At 38.6% G+C, this 14,564-nt stretch overlaps 1 protein-coding gene across 1 annotated transcript in view; it reads left to right on the plus strand.

The window, feature by feature from the left end:
• Positions 1 to 279: 279 nt before the first annotated feature.
• Positions 280 to 14,564, plus strand: part of LOC122820272 (cytochrome P450 26B1) — a 37,151-nt gene continuing 22,866 nt past the window's right edge. Inside the window, exon 1 of the mRNA XM_044097537.1 lies at positions 280 to 1,396. Within this exon, the coding sequence (XP_043953472.1) occupies positions 1,193 to 1,396 (204 nt within the window). The 5' untranslated portion in view covers positions 280 to 1,192. The remainder of the gene's footprint in view (positions 1,397 to 14,564) is intronic.

Raw genomic sequence — 14,564 nt, forward strand, 5'->3', positions numbered from 1 at the left:
GCTTCTCCTCCCCCTCAGCCGCTGGCGCTGCGCCAGCTCCAGCACGAGCCTCTCCTCCTCTCCTCTTACGCCGCTTGCTGCTCACTTTACAGCGCCCCCCTCCTCCTCCTGTTTCTGAGGGGAGGGGTGGGGGTTCTCCGGGAGCTGAGAGAGGTGGAGCAGAGGTGGAGGAGGGGAGATGGGAGGGGAGTCTGGGGCTGGAGGGGGGCGACGGGAGCCCTTGGCCGCCTATTCGCCTTCCAGTTGCCTCCACACTATATAAACACTCATTGGTGCCTCTGGCTGGACGCACACACACTCTTTGCGCACACACACTCACGCACTGAGGGTGACTTGTGTGTGCAGCCAGCAGAGAGAGAGAGACGCGCTCGGAGACAGAAAGGTGCGCAGAAAGGAGAGAGGACGGCAGACAGAGAGCAGCAGCAGGACGGAGCATCTCCTGCGCGTCACTGCAGCTTCAAGGATCTTAAACATCTCCAACTGCAACTCACTGAGGCGCGTAAACTTTTTAAAATATACAGATTTTTATTTTTTCACAAAGAGAGTTTTGGATCTGAATCACGCGGTTCCTGGAAGAGTTTCCCCGCATTTAAAGCAACTTTTTCCATCCCAGTGCAGCAGTTTTAAAAAGAAAAAAGTTTACATTTTTCTTGGCTCCAGGCTTGGCTTCACTTTTTCCACTTGTTTTTTTAATATTATTATTAATATTTGTCTCAATTTTCCAGACATTTTTAAACAATTTTTTTACTTTATACCTCCAATTTTTTAACCCAGAAACTCACAAAAATGAACTTTCAAACACCAACAGCGTCCCCAGCCAGGTGTGCCTCCAGCCCCACATGTTTAAATCATTAAAGCAAACTGACTTTCGGTGATTTCATTTTTGTTTTTTCCTCTGAAGGTTTGAGATTAAAGCGTCACCTGTTGCTGCGTCTCCTCCACTCAGCCAACCGCGATTTGCGCTCTGGAGACGCCAAAAAACAAACAGAAAAAGAGAACATAATCCATATCACACCTCCGCAGTTCATTCATTCCCAAAGCCAAAAGACAAAAAAAGAAAACCAACCCGCGCCAGGAGCGTTTGGAGCGCGTAAATCGGCGCTGCGCTTTTTACGCACAAGGAAATAATCAACAAAAACTTGTGACCCAGCCTTTTATTTATTTTTTGAACATCTTCGTCATCCTCCTCATCATGCTGTTCGACAGCTTTGACTTGATCTCGGCTCTGGCCACGCTGGCCGCCTGCCTGGTGTCCATGGCGCTGCTGGTCGCCGTCTCCCAGCAGCTCTGGCAGCTCCGGTGGACGGCCACCCGGGACAAGAACTGCAAGCTGCCGATGCCCAAAGGCTCCATGGGCTTCCCGTTCATCGGAGAGACCTGCCACTGGCTGCTGCAGGTAAGCCTGGACCCGGGAGGGATCATTTGATTCATTATCCGACCCGGTCAGAGGGAACTTTGCGTTTTACACTTTTCCATTTGGTCAGAATTAGTGAAGTTATCCAGTTACTGATGAGTTAGTCTGATTTTTTCCCCCTAAGTTTTTCACTATAACCCGAGTCAGGAAAGTTCAAACTACTCTTTAAGTTTGAAATTATCCCGAGTTTGGTTTAAAAGGTTGATATTTTCCTCCAGTTTGTGAAGTCTGGACTCGTGCTGATAAACGCATTAATCACATCAGCTGCGAAGTTTGATTTAGAAGGTGGATTTTTTTGCTGGAGTTTTCTTCAATTTGTCAAGTTTGTAGCTGGAATCATGTTAAAAGATGCATCAGATTCAAAGGGCAGGAATGTGTTTAAATGGACATGATGAGTTTCTGCAGCTCCATCCTCCAAAATCCCAACTTTAAAGAGCTGGAGCATCCTTTGCCTCCAGCCGCAAAGCCGATCAGAGCGGACAGAAAGATGGAGGAGGAGGAGGAGGTGGAGGAGGGCATTTATAATAATAGCAATCGGAGACATTATGATGAGCGAAGTTCGCCGGGACGCGCGGAGGCACGTCGGCAGCGTGCGGGGTTTGAACTCGCGGTGCTCCCGTCGGTGCAACATCTGACACCGAAAGAGAGTGAAGAGAGAGAGAGAGAGAGAGAAACAGAGAGAGAGAGAGAGAGAGAGAGGGGAGACGCGTTCCCGGAATGCAGCCGAGGACCACGGCCAAGTTTATGGAGCGGCGACGGGAGGGAGAGGGGGGCTTATATGTCAGTCTGATGGAGGAGGCTGAGAGTGTCTGCGCTTATGAGGTCCAAATGTCTCCGAAACGCGCTGGAAAAGTGTGGAAAAGTCCAGATTGTTGGCTGCGGCGCTGGTTCTGCAGGAGACTTTTCTTTTTTCTTTTTTCTTGAGGTGAAATCAGAGATGCACCGATCAGCCTTGAGTTCCTGCAAAATACCGATTTTTGTTTTCACCTAAAGATGGTTGGAAATGGCTTCAATGTTTCAAAATGGCTTTTTTTTTTTTTTTTAGAGCGGTTCCGTGGCGCGTTGTTGTCCTAAAGTGAAGCTTGGAGATTTTCCTCTAACACCGGAAGGTCAGGATTTTGTAAAGTGAGATTATTAGAACCTTCCTCCGATTAATTTCTTTGGGTCTTTATTTAGTATAAATCCAGATTAGATTAAGCTGGAGGCTGAAACCAAAACGTATTGAAACTCTAACATCAAAAATGTCAACGTGGGAACCTTTCAGTCGTTGTTGATAAGAATTCATTCAGGGAGGAGATGTTGTCTCTGGTTCGAAACGGCAACTGAGAACAGATTATGTTGAGTAAAAAAGCAAAATATCTCTACTTGTTTCACACAAGAACACAACTGGTGTCGCACCGCCTCCAACCTTCATTTCCTGTGTGAATAATCAGCAACTTTTATATAAATAACCGACCAAAACTAATTTAACAACTGGCTTTGTTAAAGGTTCTTCAAATACAGTTTTCTTAAACTGCTATGCTGTTTTTGGAGTTGTTAGAAACCTACTTTAGTTGTTAATGTTAGCATATAAGAACAACCAATCTGGATCTTTACTAAACAAAGACTGTAAGTGTGGATGGACCAGATTCTGCTGTTTGGTCATTTGTGGGAGTCCAACTGCTGGACATGTGTTTTTGTGAGTAATTTGTTGTTGAAAGTTTCAATTTGATACTTGGATATATTGGGAAAATACCAAATAAATGCATTTTTATCCATCATACAGTGTCAAATGAAGCTCCGAATACTAAAATTTGGTCCCAAAAGGTAGTTTTGCTACATTGGATCCTGGTGTGAATCGTAAAATTTAGATGTAACAGTTGCTGCAGTTTCCTTCTTGGGCACCAGGTGTTGCTGTAGAAACAATTAACCAAGTCAGAGCAGAAATACAACCAGAGTAAGAATTACTCAAACGTGAATATAATTCAGAACCTTTTAATATATATATGATGTATAAAATATGGATTTTTCTGTCTGTAAAATTGAAGATTAGCCAAAAATGAGAACAAAACTGAAGAATCTTTAAAGTGGTAGTAACTCAGTAGTGACACCTGCTGTTTAAAACAGGAAGTGCAGTGATTATAGTACGTCCCAAGGTTGTGCTGTTACAATAAAGGCTTTTATACTTTTCTACAGTTATACAAGTTAAGTTGTTTGCTCTGTTTCTCCCTGCGGGGGGCGCTAGATTTCCATTAAGTTCACAATAAGAGCTTCTCTCCAGACTACAAATATACTTTTGAGAATAAAATGTAGAAATGTCTGATTTTAGCAATGATTGAGTTTTTTTTGTCGCTACTATTAATTTCGGCCACACGGGGGCAGCAGATACACGTTTTTAAAGTAGTAATTTCATATTTTTGCGTTAGAGTTTAGTGATATTCTGGGTCATTTTAGCCCAAGATTTCCCATGTTTTGGTCCCGTTTTTCGTCGAGTGTTGCTCTTTGCGAACTCTTTATCCAGGCAGTTATTTTCTATCCGTATTTGTTTGGTTTCTGCTGAGCTTTTCAGCCAAAACCAGCACTGCTAGCAGGTTAACGGAGAACCAAAATAGCTCATTTGTGCACCGGGCGGCAAAACATTGAGCTGAAACTCACTATGAAGAATTACAGCGGGGTGTTTGTTTACATCAATGAACAAGTGGCGGCTCTGTAGGTAACAGCGAGGGCTTTAAATTTCTCTCGATACAAATCGACCGGTTCGAGATTATTTTCTTTTCTCAACTCACATCCTCTTTTGTTCTGCTGCGCTCTCGCCTGGCGTCCCCTGGCACCTCATTCAGGACTCCAACATAAACACTTAAGTGTCTAAACGTGTGTGTACAGTGTATATATTTTTACCTTCGACACACACACAGCTACATATTTCTGTGGCTGATCCATTTTAAAGCGATCTGCAGTTAGAAATAGCGGCGCGGCCGCTTTGCCAAGGATCTGTCTGCTCTCATTAGGAGCCGGAGCTTTCTGAATGGACGGTGCCAAGCTAGGAGAGCTACTGAGGGAGGACACACACAGAGCAGAGAATCACTTACCTACACCGGCAGATTTATGCACACAAAACAGCAAGAAGAAATAACAACTGTTTAGACCATTCCAGATGTGATTACTTCAAATACAAAGTGCGGTCCGGGGGCCATTTATGGCCCTTGGAATGATTCTGTGCGGCCAAGACTAGCCTAAGTTTGGTTAGCATGCAGATACAGATTTACAAACAACGTTAGGGGGAAATTTCTACTTTTCCTTTCAAAAAGGCAAAATGTAAGGTGCAACACAAACTATTAATCTAGATTTTGCTTTTAATTTAATTTAATTTAATTATAACAGGAACCCAAAGCATCTGGCAGCTTTTACTAACAGGCATTGCTGGCATTTAATAAACCTGGGAAAATAAAATAATGTATGTTTAGTTTATATAGCAAATAACAACACAGCAGTTTTTGCAATTATATATCTAAAAAAATAATACAGGTGCATTAGGACAAGAGGTGGGTTTTTATCGTTTTGTGATACATTTCTTATTATGAAAAGAATTCTGATTTATTGTTGTCATAATAAATTTTAATTAATTTTTAACCCTCACCCCCAAAATAACCCTGTTGTTAGTTTTACTGTATTTTTCTACTGTTTGTTCAATGAAAGTATCAATAAATATTGATTGATTTGAAAATATTAAATGTAGTTAGTGTTTTCAGTTTAATGATACAAATCAGACTTTATTTAGTGATTGGTGTCCTAAAAAAGTATTAGAAGTGGCCATGTTTTTCAAGAGAAGTAATAAATCGTTCTTATTGTCACTTTTATTGTTATCACAATAATAGCACAAAATATTGTGATAAAACTTTAATATCGCCACCTCTAATTTAGACAAAATGTCTTTTAATTGTTTCGGTATTTCAATAAATAAATATCAAAAACGCTCCTACTGAGACAAAAAATAGCTTAAAACCTATTTACTAAAGTTCAAAATTCATGTTTCATTAATCAAAATGTTTTTTCCGATTTTCAAAATGCCTGATTTTGATCATTAATTAATTTCCCCCACCAACAGGGGGCGCACTTAGGAATCAAATGGTAATATAAAAACATTCAGAGTAAAATCATTTCCTGAAACAGTTTCTGATTAATCAGTTCAAATAAACTTTACAGTAAATACTTTCTGCTTCCACAAGGTGTCACTAATGTGCAAAAACGCTCCATATTTTTTTTAAAGTTATGCATTTTTACCATTTAAAAAAAATAATAATGCTGTACTAAGTTTAAAAAAAAGTTTTTGGTGAATCAGGAAAAATTCTTGTTTAGTCTTTTGTTTTACAAAATCTCACATATTGATATTTTTTGAAACACGTGATTTCAAAAGATTTGTGGTTTATTCGAATTAACTACGTGTTTATCCGTGGTTTATGTTTTTGAATAACATTAGACACAATATTTTCACATAGCTTGTTTTTATGTATAAACTGTAACAGCGACGGCTTTTAATTATCATCCATCTTTCTGCCAGCCTCTAATCCCGTCTGATTTACGGCGATGAAGTGTAAATTATAGTGTGCAGGAAAACAACCAGCCCAGAACAAACACGCTCTTCACACAAAGTCTTTCGTATCCTGCACCTGCTGCTCAGCTCTACACTAAACATCAGGGAAACATTTTTAAAAATCAAGCATCTTGGATTTTATTTTTTTTATGCTTTCTTGCTATTTAAATCTTTTTAAATATAAATTGAGTCCAAGCTACAGTTCAGTCACATCTAAACACGTTTTAAGTGTTTAAATGGTTATTTTTTAAAGCTTTTTGTAAATCCTTGTAAAAATAAGATTGTGATCATGATCCTAATCACACGTTTGGAGTCAAATTTTTATTTCACTTCAAGTTAAATTATTGAGCTGATCAGTGATAAAGAATCAGAAACTATTTTGGTTCTGGGATAAAGTATTGAAAAAATGTCACTGAGCTAAAAGTTTAATTCAAATTTTAAATATGTCATATGTTAAACTGTATTAAATAGCCATTTGTGGTTTTAGATATGGCTGACATGGATCATTGCCCAGGGTTGCTTAAAGTCCGGGGGCGGGCCAGACTATTTTTTATCTGTTGTTGTTATTATAAACAGGTAGGATAAACAGCTCTGGCTGAAGTTGGGACTAAACTAACGGGGGATTTTCAAGTTTCTGAGGAAACAGAAATGGTCAACAAATTAAAATATGCCATGAATTTTAACAACTAGACTTTTTCATATTTGACTTATTAGTAAAAGTTACACCAATCGTGGATGTCATAGGTTTTATTTATTTTCTGAGTTGAATCATAAAGGTTTTCCTGATCTCTAGATTGTATTTTAAAACTCTTTTAATCATTTTCTCTTTATGTGTTTACGTTACTGTAACTCCTAAATGTAGCATAAAAACTAAACTGGATCAGAAGAGTTTTTCAGTCCCAAAATGAAGTTTAATTTCAGTTCAAATTATTAATGTTGAACCTATCTGAAGTAATATAGTGCTATAACGTCTTATTGTATTAAAAATGTAACATCAGATTAACATTAAGGCATTTTTAATAGGATTTTAAGACATTTGAACCCAAATATTCACTCTCATCTGGTGGAAATGAAAATCCACTTGGTTCGACAGTGAATACATGAAATAACAAACTGTTAAAACATATTTTCTGTTCTTCAGAAAAACCACAAAGTCTCTACTGTACCGACAGTCATGACAAAACCCCCAAAAATCCATCCAGAGTCGACGTCTTCAGAGGTTTTCAGAGGGTTGTGCCTTTAAGCGGCTCAGACAGAGTGAGCATTGTGAGGCCTGGTGGCTTCATCTATAGTATTTTCCATTACTGCGGTGCAGCTCGCTGTGTGCTGTATGACTGCGGTTATACACACAAAAACCCAAGGCAGGAATCACATGAAGTCATAAAAGATCCCCAAAACATAATGCATGATGATGCAGAATCCACATTTACTTCTGCAGTCTGGAAAAGTTAGAATTTGTTTTTGTCTTCAGGTCTGGAATATTATTTACAGAGAAAATATGTTTGTAATCTGAAGCATCTACTGGTATTAAAGGGCACCAATGTTTAGCAGAGCTGCTGTTCAAAACAATCAAAAAAGTAAAAGAAAAATGTGTACATAAAACCTTTAGAATCATTTTAATTAGAGACCAAACTAACTAAAATAAACTTATTCCTTACTTTCAAAACAGGAGAAAGTTGGCTGTTTGGAAATATTTCACTAGAAAAAAACAACAAACTACTTATTACAATTTAAAACTTAAAGTTAGTAAGCTACCAGAGCAGGTAGCCTGACTAAGTAACCAGCCAATATCAGTATTATAATTATGTTACTCTATGAAACAAAGAACAAAAAGATAAAATATCACGCCTAGTAAATATCTAAAAAAAAGTACTTTAGTGGAAATTTGTTCTATATTTTATGTGTAAATAATAAAGTACAGTAAAAACAACTAATAATCAACATTTATTATTTTACAGCAATATTTCTGTTTCAAAGAAAGATTAATGTATATTTCTGTTAGAAATTTTAATGTAAATACAGTGAAACTGGGTTTATTTTTTCAAGGTTTCTATCAATTTGATAATAATCTTGTTTAAAAAAACGTTATTTCTTGTCCTGTTGCTGATATGATAAACATCTGAAGTAGCTCCAAGAAGTTTACGTTTAATGTTGTTTTTATGTAAAACTTTGGGTTCAGAGTTTATCATCTGCAGCCTAAACCTCCACTGTTTTTTAGAGTAAATTCATCAGGAGGTTATTTGTAAACCACTGACTCACTGGAACAGCACATTTCATTCATTTCCCTTTAATTTTGGATTCTTTTTGGAACTGAATAATTAAAAGTCTGACATTTTGCAAATATCTGCTGGAAATTTTTTTAAATATTTATTCAAAACTGGACCAAAAATTGACTAATTAAAATATCTTAAAAACATTTGGGTTTGGACATATATGACAGTTTTAAATACGAGCAGATCGGGGAACTGGTTAGTTTGAGTTTTTCTAGTGTAGAGATACGTAGCTCATGAAACGGGCGCCGAGGGGCGTCGCTTCGCTTCGCGTGTTAACATTCAAGGCAGGATCCCTGAACCTCCAGGGTCTCTTCTTCAGCCGTCACGTAAACTTTCCAAGCGTCCTATCCAACATTTTTTGTAGTTTTTGTCAAAACACACATCCGCAAAATAACATTTGTGTGTAAACGTTAAAATTCTGTCGTATTCTCAATGCTTTACCGTTACTTCCGTCGCTCGATTGGTTTTGCGTTGTTTCCAATCTTTCGTTACAAATTTGTAAGTCTCTCCAACATGTGAGTGTTTTTAAAAGATTTTCCTGTCGCCTCACAATCCGATTCTCTAAATTTGACTTTTTACCCCGGCCGTCTATGTTTTTATCCTCATTTTCCCACGTTATCAGTTATCCTGATGACAAGTTGTCCACTGGATCGCTGGTTTGTGATAGAAAGTGTTAAATCTATACGTTTAAGCCACTTCGGTCCGTCTCCAGGTCCATGCGACCTCGCTGTCCTCCTCTAGTAGATTAGCGTGAGGTTCTGGCAGCAGGCTCTCCTGCCCCTTCTTTCACCCCGAGAACACACTGCTCCCTCCTTCAACACTCTTGTCCTGGGCCGACTATAGAGGCCAGTGTTAATCCCCCTCCCCTCATCGAGTGAGTGTGTAGGTGTGTGAAAGAGAGGTGGCTGCACTTTTATCGCTTACAAACTTTGTGTGTGAAAAGCTTAAAGGATAAAGCGGGTGTCTTTCGGTCAACAAAACAACCACAAATACGCCTAAAAAAAGACAAGGTGAAGTTTTCCCATCACTTTGACTTTAGCTAAATGGGCTTTATGCTATTAAATTAGATATTTAGTTGTTTCTGAAATGTAGATAATTGGTCTAAAGGTTTTCTCACACCTGATAGTCCAATAGATTTGGTTTGATTGGGGACTGAAATTGCAACGTTTGTTACATTTTCAGCTGATGTGGTGAAAAGAACAGTTCCCCTCCTCGCCTGTGGTGGCGCTGCATAAAAACCACTCTAGAAAACAACACAAAAACCTCAGAAACAGATGAGCACAATTTTCTTCTTCACAAAATGTGAACAAAAACGTCAGATTTTAGCTGATTTTGTTATTTGTAGAAGTCCATAAACTATTTATCCCTCTAGCACCAGACTCTCACGTTTGTTTTGGGTGTATTTACCCAGAATGCACTGCACTATAGTCCAATATCTGGTTTTGGAGCTTTCTACAGTCTGGTTGGTGTTCACATATACATTTGAACTGCACCAGTGTTCATTTCAAGTGAACCAAGACCGAGGCTTGTAGGCGGACCAGAGTTCACATGTTTGGTAAACTGGATTTGGATTAAAGTGGCCCAAACAGGACAGGTTGTATATTTGATGGCGTCTTTTTGCTCTTTATGAACGCACAAATGTAGATGAAAGACAAAAATCAAAGTGTATTTCTGGCGTTTTGTGTCTTTAGCCATTCATTACTGCTCTCAATATGTTGGTTTTTTTCAATAAAAAACCTTTTTTGCTAGTTAACGATTAATTGACAACTAAATTAGTTGAAGAATATTTCAATAATTGATTCAATACGATTAATTGATAAAATTGGTTTTATGTCATGTTATAATGTTGCATCAAAAACGTACCTGGAGTGTTCCCTTGGTTCTTCCATGCATCTTTGTGAAATCTTTTAATCTCCATGGCAACCATTCAGCTGTGCAAAACGCAGGTAGACGTAGCCCCTCCTTCAAGGCACAGCTCCTCCTCAGAGCTGCAGTTTCCAAGCTCCTCCCTCTCAGAGCAGCTCCTTCAGACTAGCCAGCAGCAATTAGCAAACACCTGGTTGAACTACGGATCTGCTGAACTCATTATAGCAGCTACTTCTCAGTGAAACGTTGGTGTTTATAGATGAGCTATTTTGTGATGACTTCCTGAAGGCGGCACAAGATTTTTATGCTATAAAATGGAACGATATGTCTGGAAAACACATAAGAAATAACATTTTGAATTCCTAAAATTGTTATTTTTTTATTGGCCCTTGTGAGAAAAAGATAGGGAGGAACAAAACAAGACTAATAATAGCTGGTTTTATTTGGATATGCAACAAAACCATAAAGCTACTGGACCGTAAAAAACCAAAATATTACCAAATATTCTGGTTTAGTTTCTAGTGCAAATATTTGGGTACAATTGAAATGAGACAAAACTGACTTACAAGTAACTTTCCTCCAATAAATAGGAGCTTATTTTAGATCAATAATTATTCCTTAATATTGATGAAAAAGTTCCAGTTCCACTGGCAGATTATTTTCACTTTTAACAAAACATTTTTCCCATTTATAAGTGAAATAATAATAACTAAGATATTTGCACCAGGAACCAGATCAAAAAGAGACGAGATTTAGTGTATATATATCTGAGTTAGGTTTTGTTTGTATTGAGGGAGGGATACGTCTGTCTGTCTGTCTGTCTGTCTGTCTGGGTGTGTGTGTGTGTGTGTGTGTGTCGGGGTATTAGCTGGGGTCCTGGGGTTAGCGCTTAGAGAGTTTTGAACAACCATAATCTCCCTTTCTATAATGTCCCCGGGTCAGGGGCCAGCCCTGCCTCCCCCTCCGTGTCTCTCCCGCTCCTTCGCCATTCTTCGTGTTTTCTGGCTGAACCATCTGAAACCTCCCGCTCCCCCCGTTTAATCCGTCCTGTTTAAAAAAACGAGGACCCGTCCCATCTCTCTGCCTGCAGTGCCACGCTCTGCGCCTGCTTTCTCTGCCTCCGTTCTGCCCCCCTCCTCTACGCCTCTCTTCGGTTTCCTTCCCTCTTCGCTTTCTCTCATCTTGTTCCTCCTCCTCCTCTTCCTCCCTCCGGTCTCCCTGATGCGGTGGCGTGACCGCAAAGGGACGGGGTTCATTGTCAAGTCGAGGACCTATCGCACCATTCAAACACACAATCACTCACACATAAAAGCCCTCACACTGGATCCTCGGTATCTCTGGCACCGGCTGAATGATTGACGGCTGAAAAGAGACGAGGAATTCCCTCGGTGCCTTTGACCTCGTTTCCTCTCTCTTGTTCTCCTCCGCTCTCGCTGCTGTTTCCCTTTTTCATTTTTAACCTTTATTTTAGATGTAACCGTGGAGATCGCCGGCTTTGGATCTACCTGCCAGTTAAGCCTCATGGCTTTCGATGGAGTTCGGTTCCCGCGATTTCTATGAAAACTTTTTTCGACTTGGTGCGTCTCACTCACCTGCTCCGTCGCCGACTTTTGCCACCAACAAGTATCTCCATCTTACACCAATTCTTTGATAACTATCTGATTTTTATAGCAAAATAAATAAATAAATGTGCCATTGTCTGACTTCTAAATGAGTGTTTTTGTAACTTTCAGGTGGATTTTCACACCAGAAGAGAAATAAACTGCAAAAACAGAAAATCAAACAAAAATCAAATCAAATCTGGTCTAGTCCTGTCTTGGTTTTGTTCACTTTCAGGTGGAGTTTCACATTAGATTAGTAACATATTGTAGAAACACAACATTTTACCAACTATATTTGTTTATTTTCTATTTTAGTACACTTGAAATTAGGCGGAATTAACTTAAAATTATATTTTCAGCAAGATATTGCAGCTTATTTTAAGTAAATTCTTAAATATAGATTAAGAAACTACTGCTTATTTCCCCGTATTAAGTTGGTTTTGGCTTTTTGCGTTTGCAATTATTGCAAACTTGACAGCAAATTAATGAAAATTAAATTTAAGGGTAGATTTCTTTTAATAGTTCTCTCAAACAAAAACTATAATAAAGTCATAAATTATTTTATTTTGTTCACACCAACACGGTCATAGTTAGAAAACACCAAATTTGATCAAGTATCTGTCTAATTTCTATATTAGTACACTTGAAATTCGACAAAACTAACACAAATCATTGAGATATATAAGCTTGTTTTACGGAAATAAAAAATAAAAAGAACAAGACGTTTCTCCCGTTATAAGTTGTCCTTTTCCAGACTGTCAGACTTTTTTAAAAACCCAATTATTGTCAGTTTTGTTTGCCAAAGTTTGGGGAAAATGTGATGTTTGGTGACCCGTTGTTCATCTAAAACTAATAAAACATCAGTTTCCATCAGTTCAAATTGTGAAATAGCATTTAATTGTCGTTGCGTTTTTGTGATGTTGTAAATTTACCAAAATATGGTTGATCTGAATGTGAGGCAAATATTTGTAAACAGTAAAACAGAACAGAAAGCCAGTTAACGTTGATATTTTATTTGCTGAATTTGACAGAATATATGCTGATTATTTTACCAGCTTTCAGATGTTTTTTTTTGTTGATGCTTGTTGCAGGTATTGAGTCATAAAGTTGTTATTTATGATCTTTTTTAAGAGCCTCCTTGGCAGGTCTTTATGCTGGTCAACATGTTCCTGGCAAGGAGTCTCGATAAATAAACTGTTTTTTGAAAGAGACCAAGACGTTCAAAACTTTAAACTTTAAGAAATGTCGATATCCTTTGAGGTCAACATCAAATATTTTCAGCAAAAAGTGAGCGGAGCGACCCAGCGGTTGGATTAGTTTGAGAAGAGGACGAACCTCGCAGGCGTTCGCCCTTCAGCCCCTTTGATTGGCTTAGATTGGACGTTTTTAAACCAACGCCAACGGGCTAGCCAACCAGCTAACCGCAGATTTAACAGGCGATGAAGGACAACCAATCAGAAGGACGACAGAGGATGAGGTTACAAAATCAATTTGATTCATTTAATATCACTATAAAAACATGGAACTGTGCCATTAACTCTAAATAAAGCAGAACAATAATTAACAAAAGGGTTAATTATAGTAGATTTTATGAATTTATCAACTTTTTGTAAGAAAAATAATAAATTTTTATTGCTGTGTATGTTAAATCTGTCATCCGTTGATTCTTATGGATGTTGGACCCCAGGAAGTTCATTATCCTGAAAAGTAAGCAAGAACCAACTGATTCTGTCAAATTTTAAGATTTAACATTAAGTTGTAATTCTTGAACTCTATGATTTCAGCGAATGTAAGTCGCATATATAATAAAAACAGTGAATCATAAAGCTGCATTTTATGCTAATTTTGTTAATTCATCACTTTATTTCAGGTTTTAAAGGACGAGCAGAAGGTTTTTAACTCTTTTTTGCTGTTTTCTTATCAGCTTGCGTCTCTCTCTCTCTCTCTCTCTAATACCTTAAATTTGAACTTTTCCTCCCTCTCTCCTCGCACACGAGTGTGTGTGTGATCTGAGTAAACATAATTAGCTGTGTTTTTTTGTCTTGGCCTAATAAAAGAGTCATTTGTTGGACATTTCCACTGCGCTACAAAGAGCACATTTATAAGCCCCGGCCCAGGTTCGCCCCCAGGCCAACCCCAACAGTACAGACGGGGGTATTTTTAGCTCGGCCGGCGGGTTAGCGAGCCGGGACGGCGTGAGCGAGCCTGTTGGTGTGCAACAAGGAAAACTCAGATATTTGATGGGGATATGTGGGACGGAGCTGGTCAGGAAGTTTCTGTTGATTTCAGAACCAAAACGTGGAACAGAGCGGTTTTATTTGGTGTGGAGATTCATCAGAGAGATACTCCTCTGGTTTTTATAAAATACCCTAATGAATCAGACTGAAAAAATAAAAGGAAGTCAGTGAAGGTGGACGTCACAGGTTCAGCCTTTAGAGGTAAAAAAAAAAAAAAAAGGTTTTTAGTGAGAGTATGAAGCTTCAACCTGGACAAAACCCTGATGTAACCTGGCTTTAACCACGCCTTGGGGTGCAGTTTCAGTCCGGCGGCGCCGGGTTTATTCTCACTTTAAAGTTAGCCGGGAGCTCAAGGGGAATGGAGGGAAAGTGTTTCATTTTTGGTATTTGGATTTGGTATTCCTTTCTTTTTATTGCACACTGCTGTGAGGAAAATATGTCAAAGGAGGACATGCATATATTTTGCAGTCCTTGAAAACACAATTAGTGGCGCCCATATTTGATTTTTTTCATACAGAAGTGCAACAATAAATGCGCTTTCTTTTAATTCATTTATCAATTATATTGGAGTCTTTCTGTCAAAATGCTTCAGGTAGCAGAACG

The sequence above is a fragment of the Gambusia affinis genome, linkage group LG18 (assembly GCF_019740435.1).
Source record: "Gambusia affinis linkage group LG18, SWU_Gaff_1.0, whole genome shotgun sequence".
Lineage (NCBI taxonomy): Eukaryota > Metazoa > Chordata > Actinopteri > Cyprinodontiformes > Poeciliidae > Gambusia > Gambusia affinis.